Source organism: Panthera onca, chromosome A1 (genome assembly GCF_046562875.1).
Source record: "Panthera onca isolate mPanOnc1 chromosome A1, mPanOnc1 haplotype 2, whole genome shotgun sequence".
Taxonomy (NCBI): Eukaryota; Metazoa; Chordata; class Mammalia; order Carnivora; family Felidae; genus Panthera; species Panthera onca.
The window spans coordinates 170,382,040-170,398,355 of NC_138339.1; the positions used below are offsets into that span (position 1 = coordinate 170,382,040).

A 16,316-nucleotide genomic window follows, 5' to 3' on the forward strand; every position below is an offset into this window, starting at 1 on the left:
TTGTCATCCATGTGTCCATGCAGTCACCGATCCTGTCAGCTGGGCTCCTGCCTGAAAACATCCACCTGTCCCTGTACAATGCAAAAGAGCATCGTTCTCCCACTCACCACAGAAACCTTTGTTTCTTTCTCATTGAGATAGAGAATGAGTAAACTGCTCTCTGTATCAAGTTTCCAGGTAGACAAAACTGTCACAGTTGACGTTTTTTTCTTTAAAGCATTAAAAACTCATACTTTTACACAGAATCTAGATACAAAATCATCAGTAATTATCTTCTTTTTTTTTTCTGGTTAAGGTTTATTGCTTTAGTCTTCCTTTCAAAGAATTTTTTTAAATACTGATTTAAATCTTTATTTAAAAAACTTATAAAGTTCCACAGATATTGGCAATGCATAAATTCCTAGGGGTTTTTGGATAACTGGTAAAAAAAAAAATCACTAACAGAAAAATTTCACTTCCCATTAAAAAAAAAAAAAGTGCACACGCATATATGAGGGTAACTAATCATTGCTATGCTCAGTCACAGCGTGACAAAAAAAGCCACCACCATAAAAGGATGTCTGCATAATCTCTCAAGCAACATGCCAAAGTAACCTACTTCAGTTGGGCAAACACGGACTGCTACCGCACAGAGGTCCCAACAAGTCACCGAGAGGTGAGTACTAGATATTTCATTTCTTTTAAATATTTTGTAAAACTTTAAAAACCTAATTAAGGTATAAAGTAAAGAAAACAATCTATTCAATGACAACTATAAATATTTCTAACAAAAATCGTATCAATATAGTTTAGTCTCCGCTGACTGGCAGTTCTAATTAGCTAATGCCGAAGTAGGTGAGAACAAGGGACCATGACAGAAATCTGTGCCAAAATACGGGGCTTACTTTGTACTTCTGTGTGAACTCACAGTTACAGAAAACAGCATCAAGTGTAAGTCAGCAAATAATGCCAATATTTCAGGGTACTTTAGTATGAAGGGAAAGGAACAAAATTATTTTAAAATGGAGTATTCCTACACTTAAATGCATGTGTATAGAAGTTATTTAGCACAATTTGAAACAAAAAAAGTTGTCACATTCTACTATTTGACCATGTCTATATACCTAAAGGTCTTTTCTATACACTATTACTTCTATACTTTCTAATATTTTTCCAGACAGAGTGCCAATACTAGAATTCATTAGGCAAAGGGTATAAATGTTTCTAAAGCTTTATATATAAACTGGTAGTCTTTGGTTTACAAAAATATTTTACCAATTTGCTGCCCACCCCCCTCCCCACCAACCAGTGACAGTTTGGGCTTCACTGCTTCTTAGCCAACACGAGTATTTTAATTCTAAATATAAACAATTAATTTGATAAGTGTAAATTGAATCTGTTGCTTGCTTTATATTTATTTGATGATCACTAAAGCTAAACAGGTCTATTTTTTCTAGAATTTCCATGTGTCTAAAAAAATGTCACAAAACAATGAAGTACATGTAATGATTTGCAACATTTATGTCCAGGGTGGGAATGGAAGTAACAGAAATTCTTGGCAAAATGTAAGCTATGAGGAGAGTTCCTCTAAAGGAAGGCATGTCTGGGAGCTCTAGGGGGTATCAGTCCAAGTACAATACAGGGCATTGGTTCAGGGCATGGGCTCTGGAATCAGGTTTAGACCTGGGTTCGATTATTCCTAAACTGTGTGGCCTCGCGGGAGTAATAATACTGCCAAAACCTTGTCACATTGGCTGTCATAGGTAAGCGCCAGAAAACTGTCTGCTATCATTCTCTCCTCCCTCTACCCATTAAACTACCAAAGGATGAATCCAATAAGTTTCCTTGCCCTATCATTTTGTGAGAATTATTTTTCTTACACTTATTTGCAGATCTTCACAGAATATTTTACATAAAGACTGAGTCTATGGAGGGTAAACATCTATCTGTGCTTGCTGTCTGGATCCGCTTGCTTCTGCTACTACTTCAGCTTATGCTTTCTCCCGAGGACTCAATCATACTTTGGAGGCATAACGCTACAAAGAACACACTGCTGCACAAAGCCTGCTCACTCACTGGCTCACCTTTCATGAGGTGGGGGCGGGCGTAGGGGTGGGGGTGGGAATGCCTCTTATAAATTACTTTAACTGGCTTCCAAGAACTTATTAGTAACATGACCAATCATTTACTAGAATAAACACTACCTCAGATCACTATATGACTTTCCTTCACTTAAGAAATCCACAGACATTTACTAGGTATCTACTGTAGGATCGTTCTGAAACACTCTATGGGGTAAAATGTTGTAGGGGAGAAAGCCATCATCCTTAAGAAGAGTGCATTTTAAAAAAAGAGCTTCCCACCCAGCAGAGGAGTTTACAAGTAATGCCTCCCTCCCTGCCACGGGTAAGGGCCTACTGCAGGGTTCAAGGCCACAGAGCATGGAGTGTGCTAACGGTGTGCAAGTCCTTCCAGCCCATGTAGTTCCTGAGCTTTCCAAGAAATCTGTAAAGCCCAGGGCTTCAATATCAGATGAGATAATGCATGTGAAAACCATCTGAAAACTGTAGAGTTAACAAAGATCCTTGTGGTGTCTTGAAAGCTCAAAGAGAAGAATAAAAAATATTTTGTTAACAGTCTACAAACACCTAAAAAGTAGCGTAAATATAAATTAATAGCATCAAAGCTATCCTAGGTAGTCACCATTTTCTTTCAGTCTAAATTGTTTTATGCAAATATTGTTAAAAATGGTAAAATCTAAATTCATTTGTAAAAACTTTTACTTACTTTAAAATACAAGTAAATTAATGAGTGCCTTTATTTAAATCAACATATTTCCCTCCTCCTCTCCCTCCTTCCAGCTCCCCAGTTCTCCTCTTCTCTCCAGTTCAGACAGGATGAGTTGGTACATGTTAAACTTTTGAGATGTTTTCCTATTTTTAACCTGTTTTCTACCAGTTACATCAGATCGATTTGGTAACAGGAGCCAGGGATAAAACACTTTGCACGAAATACGATTTTAGGAGCCAAACTGCCAGGATTGAATCCTGACATTTAACAGCTATGTCTTTAAGACAAGTCATGAAAGTGCTCTGTGTCTTAGTTTCACCACTGGACATGGGTTTGTGAAAGTTCTATGATGATTCAGTGAGTGAATATACGTAGAGTGCCCAGAACAGTGCCTGGAGGAGAGTCTGCGCTTAATGATACTGGTTCCTACTACTAATCAAGAACTCTGATAAAGAGCCTTTGCCTAAGGATCTAGAAAGCTGGGACTCTGTCATTCTCTAGTGGGTGTTTATTGTGCCTCAGTCATGGGTCAGCTGGAGATAAACAAAATTAACACAGTTCCCACGCACAGGACTCCACAGGCTAGTGGGAAACAGAAAAATAACAATACAGGTGCTAGTAGAGAACACAGTGCCCTCACGAGGACACTGCACGCTGTCTTTCTGGAGGGTGCTCCAACAGAGCAGGACAGGATAAGATCAGGGAAGCTTCCAGGCACAGCGGACTCTGAACTAAGTCTTGAAGGAAAGTAAGAGCTGAAGATACAGGACAAAGAAGAGGAGGCGTCCGAAAGAAGGAAAAGCGCCAGAAAGGCACAGAGCTGTGACAGAACACAGAACGTCAAAAAACTGCACATAATTTAGGAAAGCTGGAGCCAGGGCATCACAGGGAGAAGATGGCCAGAGAGCCAGCTGAAGAGTAAGGCAGAACCCAGCCACAGGGAGTCAGAGAGCTTCCCATCAGCCCAGGGTTCAACATGCGTCATTTGAAAGGCACTGTGAAAGGTGTGGCAGGAGCTCCAGAGAGATGGGAGAGAGGCCTGAAGGCAGGCAGTGGGAGTGAGAGTAGTATACAGACAGGCAGATGGACCGACAAACACATGGTGTAGAGGCAAGGCTGAGTGTGGGAGACAGTCAGGAGGCTGCAGGCACAGGAACCGCTGACTTGATAGGAGTTAGCAAGTGAGGGACGGCATGGAGTCCCAGACACCTTTGTGACTCCTGACTTGGTACCTATACTGATGGAGGACCCTGAGCAAATGATCTAATCTCTCTGAAATTCTGCTTATCCACAAAATAAGGATATTTAATGTTTCTGACTAATTTCCATGAGATGAGTCAAAAAACAAAACCTGAAACTCCCTTGAACTTTAAGGAGAAAAGGCACATAGAGATAACACAGACTGAGATCTTTACTACAAAGAATATTTTTATGGGGCGCCTGGGTGGCTCAGTCGGTTAAGTGTCCGACTTCAGCTCAGGTCATGATCTCGTATTTCGTGAGTTCGAGCCCTGCATCGGGCTCTGTGCTGACAGCTCGGAGCCTGGAGCCTGCTTTGGATTCTGTGTCTCTCTCTTTCTCTGCCCCTCCCCTGCTTGCACTCTGTCTCTATCTCTCAAAAATAAGTAAACATTAAAAAAAAAATTTTTTTTAAAGAATCTTTTTATATTATCCAGTTATTGTACTTATAGGTCAAATCATGCCATATGGAAACACAGTATTTGTCTTCCTCACTGAAATGTGTATTATAGCGGGATTGTTTTCTTACAGTTCCTAAACATTATGTGATGTAACTCCTGTCCTTAGTATTACCACCTCCTTTGTCTTCATGTTGGTTAACTTTCACATCAACCTACTCAGTTTGTTAAAGCTGCCAAAAGCCACACAAAGAAAATCAGTGAAAGTGGAAAGAAAAATAGCTGGAATATATGAAACCCTAAATGGGCAAGTAGGTGTTTAATCAAGTAATTCAAATGTCAGGCCCCTTTCACCTTTGCATCAATGCCAATGCATGTGTTTATGGAAGGCAACGTGGTCTTCCTCAGTCAGTGCCTATCAGGTCAGGATGCTGCAGAGGCACTAAAAGTAAACTACAAACTGGCGAACACGTTTTTTTGTTTTTTGTTTTTTCTGTCTTCAAGAGGTTCTCAGGGCACCTGGGTGGCTCAGTAGGTTCAGTGTCTGACTCCTGATTTCGGCTCATATCATGACACTAGGGTGGTGGGATCAAGTGCCGCAAGCCCCAGACTCAGCTTGGGGCCTGCTTAGGATCTCTCTCCCTTCCTCCCTCCCTCCCTCCCTCTCACTCTCTCTGCCCCTCACCCCTGCTCACACACTCCCCCTCTCTCTAAAATTAAAAAAAAAAAAAAAAAAAAAAGCAAAGAAGTAGTTCTCTGTGCACTGTCCTGTAAGTGACCCTCTGCAGACCTAATGAGAGGTGGTCAGAAGCAGCCTGTGCCATGGGGTCAGCAAGAGGGTCACACTTCCACAAACCCAGAGGCAGGGTAGGGAGGTCCCCTCAGACAGGCCAACCGCAGACAACCACAGACAACCGCACTCTGAACATAAACACTCTGGCAGGTGTGAGATTCTATCCTGAGAAAGTTCAGGCAGCTGTCAGTGTCCCACCTTCCTGGACAACGTTCCCTATATCCTTCCAAAAATGAATCCTGACCATAGACATAGTGAGCCATCAACTTAGGACTCAAAGCTGGCTGGGGAAGAAAAATCAGCTGACAGTGTAGAAAGACTTATTTCACTAAGTGAACGGGGGCGCATACTGACTGTGAAACAAACAGCCGAGTGGCAGCTTACTGGAACACACAACCTGACTTTGCCAATGGAGTGAAGAGAGGCTGTGCCAGTGCTGGTCACAACCCGGCTGTGCCTCAGGTTTCTTTCCCACAATTAAGGAATTAATGTTTCCCACCTGCCCCCTTTATGGGCAAATGGCCCACACAACTGCCCAGGTGATGGTTGTTTAGCCAACTAAAAAGAAGGTGGGCAAAAAATCACTGGTTGAATGGTAGGCCATGACATGTGCGACACTGGACCGAACTTACAAGTCCCTGTGTGAGTCAGAGCAAGAAGGTTTTTTTCAAGTAACTGACAAATACTCATAAAACCAGGTAACCAGGGGAAGAAGCAACGATTCCTTTCTTCCGTGGAGTAGGTTTCCTCTCAAGGGCACCGACCAGCTTCTGCCTGCTATCGTGATACATCTGTGCTCGCCTAGTTCCTCAGCACACCGAATTCTTGCTCTTCTACTGAACCCAAGCTTTCGCCCGCCCCCTCCTTTCTCAATGATTTCATTTTTTCCCACTCCAGAAACTTTCCCTCAACCTTACCTCTCCTCAACACAGCCAAAGGACAGTGTCTCCAGAGAAATCAGAGAAAGAATCAGATCAATCAATACTCCTCATTTAATAATATGCAAATACTATTCATATCTCTAAGTCCACATTTTTGCGGCTCTTATTTTTTTTTAATTTTTTAATGTTTATGTATTCTTGAGACAGAGACAGAGCATGAACAGGGGAGGGGCAGAGAGAGAGGGAGACACAGAATCTGAAACAGGCTCCAAGCTCTGAGCTGTCAGCACAGAGCCCGATGCGGGGCTTGAACCTACAAACTGTGAGATCGTGACCTGAGCCGAAGTCGGACGCTCAACCAACTGAGCCACCCAGGCGCCCCTTCGGCTCTTATTTTTGAAAGTGCGCTCCTAGAACTTCCTTTTTGGTGCATGCCACCATGGGCACTTTGAGTCAGATCGTCTTGAAGTGTAAACATGGCCTTCAGTAGACTTGGCCTTATAGAGAAGCCACCTCTTACAGCTTATCATTTCACATGACTTGAACCATTCAACCCATTGCTAAGGCCTAACTTTAAACAAAATTACTAAAAGTTTAACTCCTTTTCATTTAAGGCTGTTGATGCTTATTAAGTGAATAATATTAGGGGTAAAGGTGACATTTCAGAATCTTAAAGCAAAAACTAAAAGCCAATATTCTAGTTCACACTAAATCTACAAGTACAGTGAAGGTTTTATTTTGTTTCTGCCACAAATAAAATCTAAGAAAATAATTATCCAAGCAAGTAAATTGGGACCGCAGATCTGTGAACAATCACAAATGCCTCCAAGTCGGTAGCCAGGGCAAATATTTCCAGAGAACAAATTACATTAGCGCTCAATTTTCTTAAATACTAATAGATGAGTTTTTTTGGGGGGGAGCCTTTTATTTTCCTCCTTTCTGTGGCTAGAAAGAACTTGTCAGTTCATGTCAACACGTCCGGTTATGCAAAAATGAGATGATAATGTCTTAAGATATGTTAGCTACTCTAGCAGCAATGAAATCAACTCTAGAGAAACACACACAGACCCACTTCCGAAAATATAAGTAAAAATACGGTGGAGGATATTTTGCTACGGAAGAGCTTGCTGTTTTGCATATGCTAGAATGGCAGTAGAGTTATCATTACTGCATTACAGAGACAAAACTAGGATAGACCCCTTTGCTCAGTGACATAATTGGTAAGAGAACTGGCGCAGATGGCTGCCAGGGTGGCTGCAGCCAGCTGTCAGGAGGTAAGGGGGTTCCTCAGGTGGAATCTGAATGCGGCCCCCACGCTCCATGCAGCCCAGTTACTAACTGTGCCCACAGGGCAAAGGCTTCAGTCCTCATTCATGTTCCTCAGGGTGTGGGGCACTAAGGACAGTTTAGTGGCCACACACACCTTGTCATTAGAAAGCATTATAAGGGAATTAGAATTCTTATAGATAAAAGTATTCTAAGGAAAAAAGATGAAGAACAAACACTTCGTGTTTTTCTCTAGGCAGTGAAATGATAAGTCATAGTACCTCCAAGTACAACTCAGTATATTTATCCTAATAACATGACAGAGCTGTCATCTAAAGATTATAAAAATGTAAAATACTTAAGGGGTGCCAGTAGAGCATGCAACTCTTGATCTCAGGGTCATGAGTTCAGGCCCCATGTTGGGCATAGAGCTAACTTTAAAAAAAAAAAAAAGGATGAACTTATTTTAAAAACTGTAAAATACTTAAAATGTATTAAAAAATAAACAGATAAAGGAAGAAAAGGAAGAAGGGAGGGTGAGAGGAAGTTAGTTATACCTGAAAAAATGATTAAAAGAACAACTGGCCATCCAAAGGTTGGTAAGGAACACAGTAATCCAAAGAGCAAGCAGAACCCTAGTATGTGTGAGTAGGAGTCCTTTAAACAACAGTGAGACAATGCTCCCTCACTCAGATAACAGCACATTCCCAACATCATACATTCATCCTTCCGTTTCAGGCCCTCCCATATTGAAAGATATCATCTCGGTAATTTCAGGACCTAGCATATGAAGGCACTGAAAACAATTTTTGCTGAATAAAAGAATGGAGTAAGTCAAGGTTCAAGAAAGTAATCTTGAGTCCTCAATGATTAAAGGAGGATATAAAATAATATCTCAGGGATGATGATAATAAACTGGGATTGATTCAGGTAAGAATGGGATAACAGTCAAGTACATGAAAGAATATTTCTCTTAATTTGGAAAAGATAAAAATGACTAAAACTATAGCATGAATAGCCCAGGATAGATATAATCAAGAACTAAGGTAACATACTAGTGCCATTAACAGAATCAACCTTCGAGAGGGTACTGAAACATCACCAGATTTCAAGACAGCCTAGATTCATCTTTACCAAAGACCATTTCTGAGCCATCCCATTTACTTGTCCGCACTGTGCAGGTGTCTTTCTCTGACTGACTCAGGACAAGGGTGGGCAGTAAGCGGTCCCTCAAGAGTCTTCCCATCAGGGATCTACACTGTCCTAGAAGTGGGGACCCCACTGTCCTTAGGAAGGATCGTTGCCTGGCTCTGCAGCGGAGGGGACACCTTGTTCCCAGGCTATTTACAGGTAAAGATGCTTCTTAAAGCTTAGACCACTTCAAAACCACAAACTCTCAGTTCTTCAAGGGCAATATGAACCAGCTGCCCTTGCCAAGAATTGGACAGGGTAGGAGACCTGAAGCCAGATCACCAGAGAGAAGGATCTAGCATGACCTTTTAAGCTCTATGGCACTTGCTTTCCTCATATGGCAAGTAGGGAGTGGACAGCAGTACTTAGCCCACAAGGGTCAATACAAGTGTTCTTCCAGATAGGACTTAAAGGTAGGCACCTAATAAAAATTAATGCATCAATCTGAGTAAAGGGCACTAAAGGGCTAGCTTTGAAATGTATGTCAGATGACAAGATTTTTGAAAGAACTGAATTAAAAAAATGTTTTTCCTCACATGAAGTTATTTGCCTATTTACTCATTTCATAGTCAATTCATGTTCAGTATTAAAAATTTAAATTCATGTTTAATATTAAAAATTTAAGCATATATTCAGGCACCTGGGTGGCTCAGCTGGTTGAGCAACCAACTCTTAATTTCTACTCAGGTCATGATCTCATGGTTCATGAGGTTGAGCCCCACATTGGGCTCTGTGCTGACAGTGCAGAGCCTGTTTGAGATTCTCTCTTTCTCTCTGCCCCTCTCCTGCTCTGTCTCAAAATAAATAAATAAATATTTTTTAAAAAGAACAAAAGTTTAAGAGTTTATGGATGAAATTCAAAAGTTACTTATACAAAATTATGTCCTGGCATACATATCCATGCAGATGTGTGTACATGTATGTATACATAATTGCTTTTCCTCCAAAGTGGCATGTTGTATAATCTGCTTTCCTTACTGAACATTATTCCCTGTCAAGAAACAGGCATCCACAATGTCATTTCCACTCTATGGCTATACCATAAAATATTTAGCCAATGTCCTGATGATGGACATTTGATTTGCTTGCAAATGTGCATCTTTATAATTAACACTGTGTTAAATATTCTTGAGCATCAGATGTTCTGAAACCCCTGCCATTTCTGGCTCTACCAAGTGCCATACTTCAGTAAAGAAGCTGGACACACATTTACAACATGGCAAGCAATGGGACATTCTTCTCTGAGTCTTATGTTAATGTGACTTTCCTAATCTCTACAATGGCATTTATTCATATGGAGAATTTCTATCCTAATATTTGTTTTAGAAGCATTTCCCGAACCTGTTGAGAAATATTCCTCAAAATAAAGCATACACATTGAGGTTTTCAGAAAAAAAAAATTCACAGAAAGTACAAAAATAAAAGAAGTTCTTGCTATCTGTTCCCAAGTCGCAAGCCCTGCCTGAAATTTTCACCTCTCCATGTCTAGTCTCAGTTCTTGAAAAGTTACTTCTCACAAGAAGCCTTTCTCAACTCACTGGATAAGGTTTTTCTACTTTCATTCCACAATTGCAATTCCCATGATTTCCCTTTCAAGAATCACTCTATTTTTTTTTTCTGCACAAAACAGAAATTCCATATTTATTAGGTGTTTGTTTTGTTTTCTATTTTATTAATTTCTGTAATCATGTTTATTATTACTTTCTTCTACTTTCTTTGGGCAAACAATTTTCTTCTAGCTTCCTGAACTGTATATTTATCTATTTTCAATTAAATAAATTCAATTAAAAAATAAATGCATTCACAAGCATATAGAGATGTTGAATCACTATGCTGTACACCTGAAACTAATGTAGCATTATGTTAATTATACTCAAATAAAAATTATTTCAAAATAAAAAATCTGCAAATAAAATAAATGCATTCAAGGCTCTACATCTATCTTAGATTAACACTTCAGCTGCATCCCATTGTTTGGCATATAGTATTTTAGTCATTTTGTTCTAACTGCTTCAAAATCCTATAGTGATTTCTTAACCCACGAGTTCCTTAGAAACATATTTTTTTTAGATTCTAAATGTATCCTTTATCTCTGTATTGTTCATTTCTAATTTAGTTGCACTGTAGTCACTGGAATGTCAGCTGCTAGGTAACATATTTTCTAAAAGCTCTGAGGTCCTGTGATGACCTAGTACACAAACTTGCAAAAAATGTTCATGTACCTTCAGCACAAATTCTGTGAAGTCTCACTGGGTAAATCTTTTAAGTCTTTAATCTTTATCTGACATATTCTAATGACGATGTGTTAAAATCTCCAATTTCTCCTTTAAATTTTGCTGTTACATGCACAGTTCAAAATTGTTTTTATATTCTGGGTGAACTCCTCTTTTTATCTTCTGTAGTGACCCTGTTCATCCCTATTAATATTGAATTTGCCTTCAATTCTGTTTTTTTCTGATGTTAGTATTGCTAACTCTAGCTTTCTACTGGTTGGGATTTGCCTGATACATGTTTTCCCATATCTTTATTTTCAACTTTTCTGAGTCACTTTTTTGAGCCCTCTCTCTTCTAAACAGCATACAGCTGGATTTTTTTTTTTTAATCCAAACCAATAGTCTCTTTTAATAGGTGAGTTCAATCTATTTATATTTCTTTCTCATAGTCTCTTTTCCTATATTTTCTTGATTAACAGAAAGTACTACTTCCAGTTTTGTTCCCTTTTACTTTAGGTTGTATTTCCATATTTTAACAATTAACCTATGAACACTGTATGTAACACACACCTATAACATTAGAGCAATGCTCTGAAAACCCCCACTCTCTGTTGCTATCACTGTTTAAGACTGTTAGAAGTAAGTTAGCAGAGATGCAGTTCATTTAATACAGCGGTCAGAGTAGTAGTTGGTGTTTTGATATGGCTAGGGAGAGAGTTGTTTTCTTTTAACATAAACCATCGTCACTAGATATATAGACATTTTCCCTAATTTTGGTGACTTTCAGATGAGATTTGTGCACACAGTCCTATCAGAGTATCATTTTTCTTCTAAAGATAACATCACAGAATTTACTACTCTGCTCTTCCTAAGTTTTATCAAAGCTCAGCCTCCTATAAGGAGTTTTATTATTGTTTTCTACTTTTCAACGTAGGAGTTTAAATTTCGTCTTAACATTATTTATAACAAGAAAAGAATTGGAAATAACCCAACTATGCATCAAGGAAATAGCTAAGCAAATTATGCACTAACACACTGGAATACTGCAGAAATATCTATAAAATGTCTACATAAGATCTACACATGACAAATAGATGACACTGATCCATGAACACGTGAGGTGAATAAAGCAGAGCACAAGACACCACAACGTGTAATGCTTACAAGCACGCAAAACGTAGGAACGCACACTGCATGCATCAGTGGCATACTTGTGGAACGATCTAGTTCAGAATTAATCTTAACATTTCCCCTGAAATGGCTTCAGTTTTTTCTTTCTTTTTCGTCGTTTTTGTCGTGGTTGTCGTGGTCATCATCTTCTTCTTTTTTAAAAGAAAACCTAACTTTCAGTTCCTAACAAGGCCTTAGCCTGTTTCTCATACTTTTTAGGTTAACACAAATCAGATCACTGTGGTAAGTTCGTATTTCACTAAATAAATGTGTGACTGATTTCATTTCCTGGCAGTGATATGCATTTAGAAAAAAAAAAAAATCCAACTGAAGTTCAATTTAAAAGCAAAGTTTTGCTCCCATCTGAAATGTGGGGTGCCACACATGATTTTGTTCTTAACCAGACAATAATTCTGAAAAAAGGCGGGGCAGGAGGGAATTTCTGCCTAAAAAGTTAGCATGTTCCCTCTTGTCACAAAAATACACTTGCTCTATTTAGATGGTTCTTATTTCCTTTGCCAGGGCTTTGCCAAAATCACCAAATTGTAAGTAAAAACATAAATTTTATTCTCTGTTCTTGTTACTATATATGTAAACATATTACATTTCATAGATTTTGTTTTTCTTTTGGAGGGGTGCTTCTTTTATTTTAAAGAAAAAAATTAAAAAAAATTTTTAATGTTTATTTTTGAGAGGGAGAGACAGAGTGCGAGTGGGGGAGGGGTAGTGAGAGACGGAGACAGAATCCGAAGCAGGCTCCAGGTTCTGAGCTGTCAGCACAGAACCTGATGTGGGCCTTGAACTCACAGTGAGATCAAGACCTAAGCTGAAATCAGATGCTTAACCAACTGAGCCACCCAGGTGCCCGTGGAGGTATGCTTCTTAATAATCCCCTTTATCTAGTTCACCTATTCCCTCCCACTCATTTCTCCTCTGGTAACTACCAGCTTATTCTCTGTATTTATGGATCTGTTCCTGCTTTTTTTTTTTTGGTTTGTTTTGCTTTTTAGCTCCATGTATAAGAGAAATCATCTGGTATTTGTCTTTCTCTGTCTTACTTAGCATAATACCCTCTAGATCCATCCACGTTGTTGCAAATGGTAAGACCTCCTTTCTATGGCTGAGTAATCTTCGTGTGTGTGTGTGTGGGGGGGGGGTATCTACTGACCTACCAATGGACACTTGGGTTGCTTCCATATCCTGGCTATTACAAATAATGCTAAAATGGTACATATTAACTCTTTGAATATGTGTTTTTGTTTTCTTTAAATACCTGGTAGTGAAATTAGTAAATCATGTGGTATTTCCATTTTTGATTTTTTAAGGAAGCTCCATACTGCTTTCCACAGTGGCTGAACCAATTTACATTCCCACCAACAATGCAAGAGGGTTCCCTATTCTCTGCATCCAGGGCAACACTTGTTATTTCTTGTCTTTTTGATATTAGCCATCTGACAGGTGTGAGGTGATACCTCACTGTGGTTTTGATTTGCATTTCCCTGATGATTAGGGATGTTGAACATCTTTTCATGCGTCTGCCGGCCATTTGTAGGTCTTCTTTAGAAAAATGCCTATTCAGGTACTCTGCTCATTTTTAATCAAGATTATTTTTGTTTTGAGTCATAAAAGTTCCTCATATATTTTGGATACGAACCCCTCACTGGATATATCATTTGCAAATATCTCCTCCAGTTTACTAGGTTACCTTTTTAAGGTTTTGTTGGTGGTTTCTTTACTGTGTAAAATATCACAGATTTTAAAAAATTCTATAAATTTTCACAAATTTTAAGTTTGATCTATAAAAGGCAGTTTATATTACTTTTAGTTAAATGCACTTCTAATTAAAAGTACTCTCCCTGGTTCTCTCTAGAGACTTTGAACACCAATGATGGATACAAAAATGGACAACAATTTTACTACAGCCTCTGCAGCAACTCAGGAAAGTGACTGTGACCTCTATTCACACCACAACACAGCCAGGATACTAATGCCTCTGCATTACAGCATTGTCTTCATAATCGGGCTTGTGGGAAATGTGCTAGCCTTGGTTGTTATTGTTCAAAACAGGAAAAAAATCAACTCTACCACCCTATATTCAACAAATCTGGTGATTTCTGACATACTTTTTACCACTGCTTTGCCTACACGGATAGCCTACTATGCACTGGGCTTTGACTGGAGAATGGGTGAGGCCTTGTGTAGGATAACTGCTCTTGTGTTTTACATCAACACATACGCAGGTGTGAACTTCATGACCTGCTTGAGCATTGACCGGTTCTTTGCTGTGGTGCACCCTCTGCGATACAACAAGATGAAAAGAATTGAACATGCAAAAGGCATTTGCATATTTGTCTGGATTGTAGTATTCGCTCAAACACTCCCACTACTCATAAAACCTATGTCAAAGCAGGAGGAAGAAAGGACTACATGCATGGAGTATCCGAACTTTGAAGAAACAAAATCTCTTCCCTGGATTCTGCTGGGTGCGTGTTTCATAGGATACGTGCTCCCTCTCCTAGTCATTCTCATCTGCTATTCTCAAATCTGTTGCAAACTCTTTAAAACTGCCAAACAAAACCCACTGACTGAGAAATCTGGTGTAAACAAAAAGGCTCTCAACACAATTATTTTTATAATTGTTGTGTTTGTTCTCTGTTTCACACCTTACCATGTTGCAATTATTCAACACATGATTAAGAAGCTTCAGTCTCCTGATTTACTGGAATGTAGCCAAAAACATTCGTTCCAGATTTCTCTGCACTTTACGGTATGTCTGATGAACTTCAATTGCTGCATGGACCCTTTCATATATTTCTTTGCATGTAAAGGGTACAAGAGAAAGGTTATGAAGATGTTGAAGCGTCAGGTCAGTGTATCAATTTCAAGTGCCGTGAAGTCAGCCCCTGAAGAAAACTCACGTGAAATGACAGAAACTCAAACAATGATACATTCCAAGTCTTTAAATGGAAAGTAAAAACGAATTAAATCTTGAGTTTATAGCAAAGAGACCGCATGATGAACTTTGGTGGACTTTTCTTATAAAGCAAAACGATTGTTCAACTTCCAATTAGGATTCTTGTAAATTCCTTTCATGGGGCATGAGCTCCCACCTCCAAATTGGAAGTAAACTGGTATATATTATTTTTTGTACTCAAGAAAACAACATAAAGCAAAGTTCTAATGTGTAAATAAAATACTATACCAAAAGGGAGGTTATTTTAATATCTCCCAGTATAAAAAGCTTTTTATGTTAATGAAAAATTTAAACATCAGTATTTCCTACCAATAATTTGGCAAAAGAAAAAAAGACTGTAGGATTGTATATTGCCAGTGTAAAAATGTCAATATTGTAACATGTTTCTTTTTGTTAACATATTTCTTTGACCCCATACTTCTTTCAATCTTAGACTTTAATCTCCTTGATAACATCAGCATTTTCTTTTCTTTTGTTCTGAGTCATAAAATTTTGTTTCAAAGAACTCTTTTGGAATAAAGAGCAGGATGCTACAAAATTAAGAGTGTGTCTTTCAATGCTTACTTAAGGAGAGAATAGAACTAGCAGTGGATAGATTCGGATGGCAACATTATGATGGTGACTGAGGCAGATGAGAGCACTGAGCTCTCTTCCCAAGCAGCCAGTAGCTAAGGGTCCACAGCTCAGGAATATGACAAGGATTTTATGTGGAGGTACACACTGAGAGGAGTGTCGTCCACTTGCTGAATTCTGGTTGGGAATAAAAAAATTTGCAAATATGCTTGGTTTTTCTTGGGTTTAGGGGATCATTCCTCTTTTATTCATAGGTTGGTAGTTCCCTCCTCTGCATTTCAATGGTCTGGGTTACCAGAAAGGGTAAGGATGAGCAGCAGGAGGTATAGCTACTGCTTGCCTAAATAAGATAGGGGGAAATGCAAAATTATAAACTTGAAGAGCTCCCAGGACTCTTTACAACATTATACATTTGCTCACATAAACACCTGAGCATGAGTAGCATGACCTTTTGCAAGTGCAGTCACCCTGTCTGCCGGTTCAAATTTGTTTTACTGAATCCTCAAGTTGCCCCAATGCAGCATTTATGTTAGTAATGATACCAATTTTGATAATGGAACATACAGAATATTAAGTGCTACATCATAAGTCATGCTTAAAATTTTTATTAGGCTTTATATCCTGGAAACCTTTTCTTTTGAATTTTTTTTTTAAATTTTTTTTAACATTTATTTATTTTTGAGACAGAGAGAGACAGAGCATGAACAGGGAAGGGTCAGAGAGAGGGAGACACAGAATCTGAAACAGGCTCCAGGCTCTGAGCTGTCAGCACAGAGCCCGACGCGGGGCTCAAACTCATGGACCGTGAGATCATGACCTGAGCCGAAGTCGGCCGCTTAACCGACTGAG

At 39.1% G+C, this 16,316-nt stretch overlaps 2 protein-coding genes across 8 annotated transcripts in view; one reads left to right on the forward strand and one right to left on the reverse strand.

Moving 5' to 3' along the window:
- The window catches only part of UBAC2 (UBA domain containing 2), a 182,323-nt gene that overhangs the window by 69,279 nt on the left and 96,728 nt on the right, over nt 1-16,316 (reverse strand). The gene's annotated exons all lie outside the window — the stretch shown is intronic.
- On the forward strand, nt 529-15,436 carry GPR183 (G protein-coupled receptor 183). Of its 3 annotated transcripts, none has more exons than XM_078432251.2 (3): nt 575-655; nt 8,528-8,696; nt 13,791-15,436. In XM_078432251.2, exon 3 carries the CDS (start codon nt 13,806-13,808, stop codon nt 14,892-14,894), a length of 1,089 nt encoding a protein of 362 aa, XP_078288377.1. In that variant the 5' UTR covers nt 575-655; nt 8,528-8,696; nt 13,791-13,805; the 3' UTR covers nt 14,895-15,436. The 3 variants fall into 3 exon arrangements, with proteins under 3 accessions (XP_078288376.1, XP_078288377.1, XP_060492794.1); XM_060636811.3 differs by lacking the exon at nt 8,528-8,696 and adding an exon at nt 12,983-13,020 and having other exon boundaries at nt 612-655; XM_078432250.2 differs by lacking the exon at nt 8,528-8,696 and having other exon boundaries at nt 529-655.

Bases quoted from the DNA above. Each gene is read 5' to 3' on its own strand.
- GPR183 (XM_078432250.2), top strand. From the start codon at position 13,806: ATGATGGATACAAAAATGGACAACAATTTTACTACAGCCTCTGCAGCA.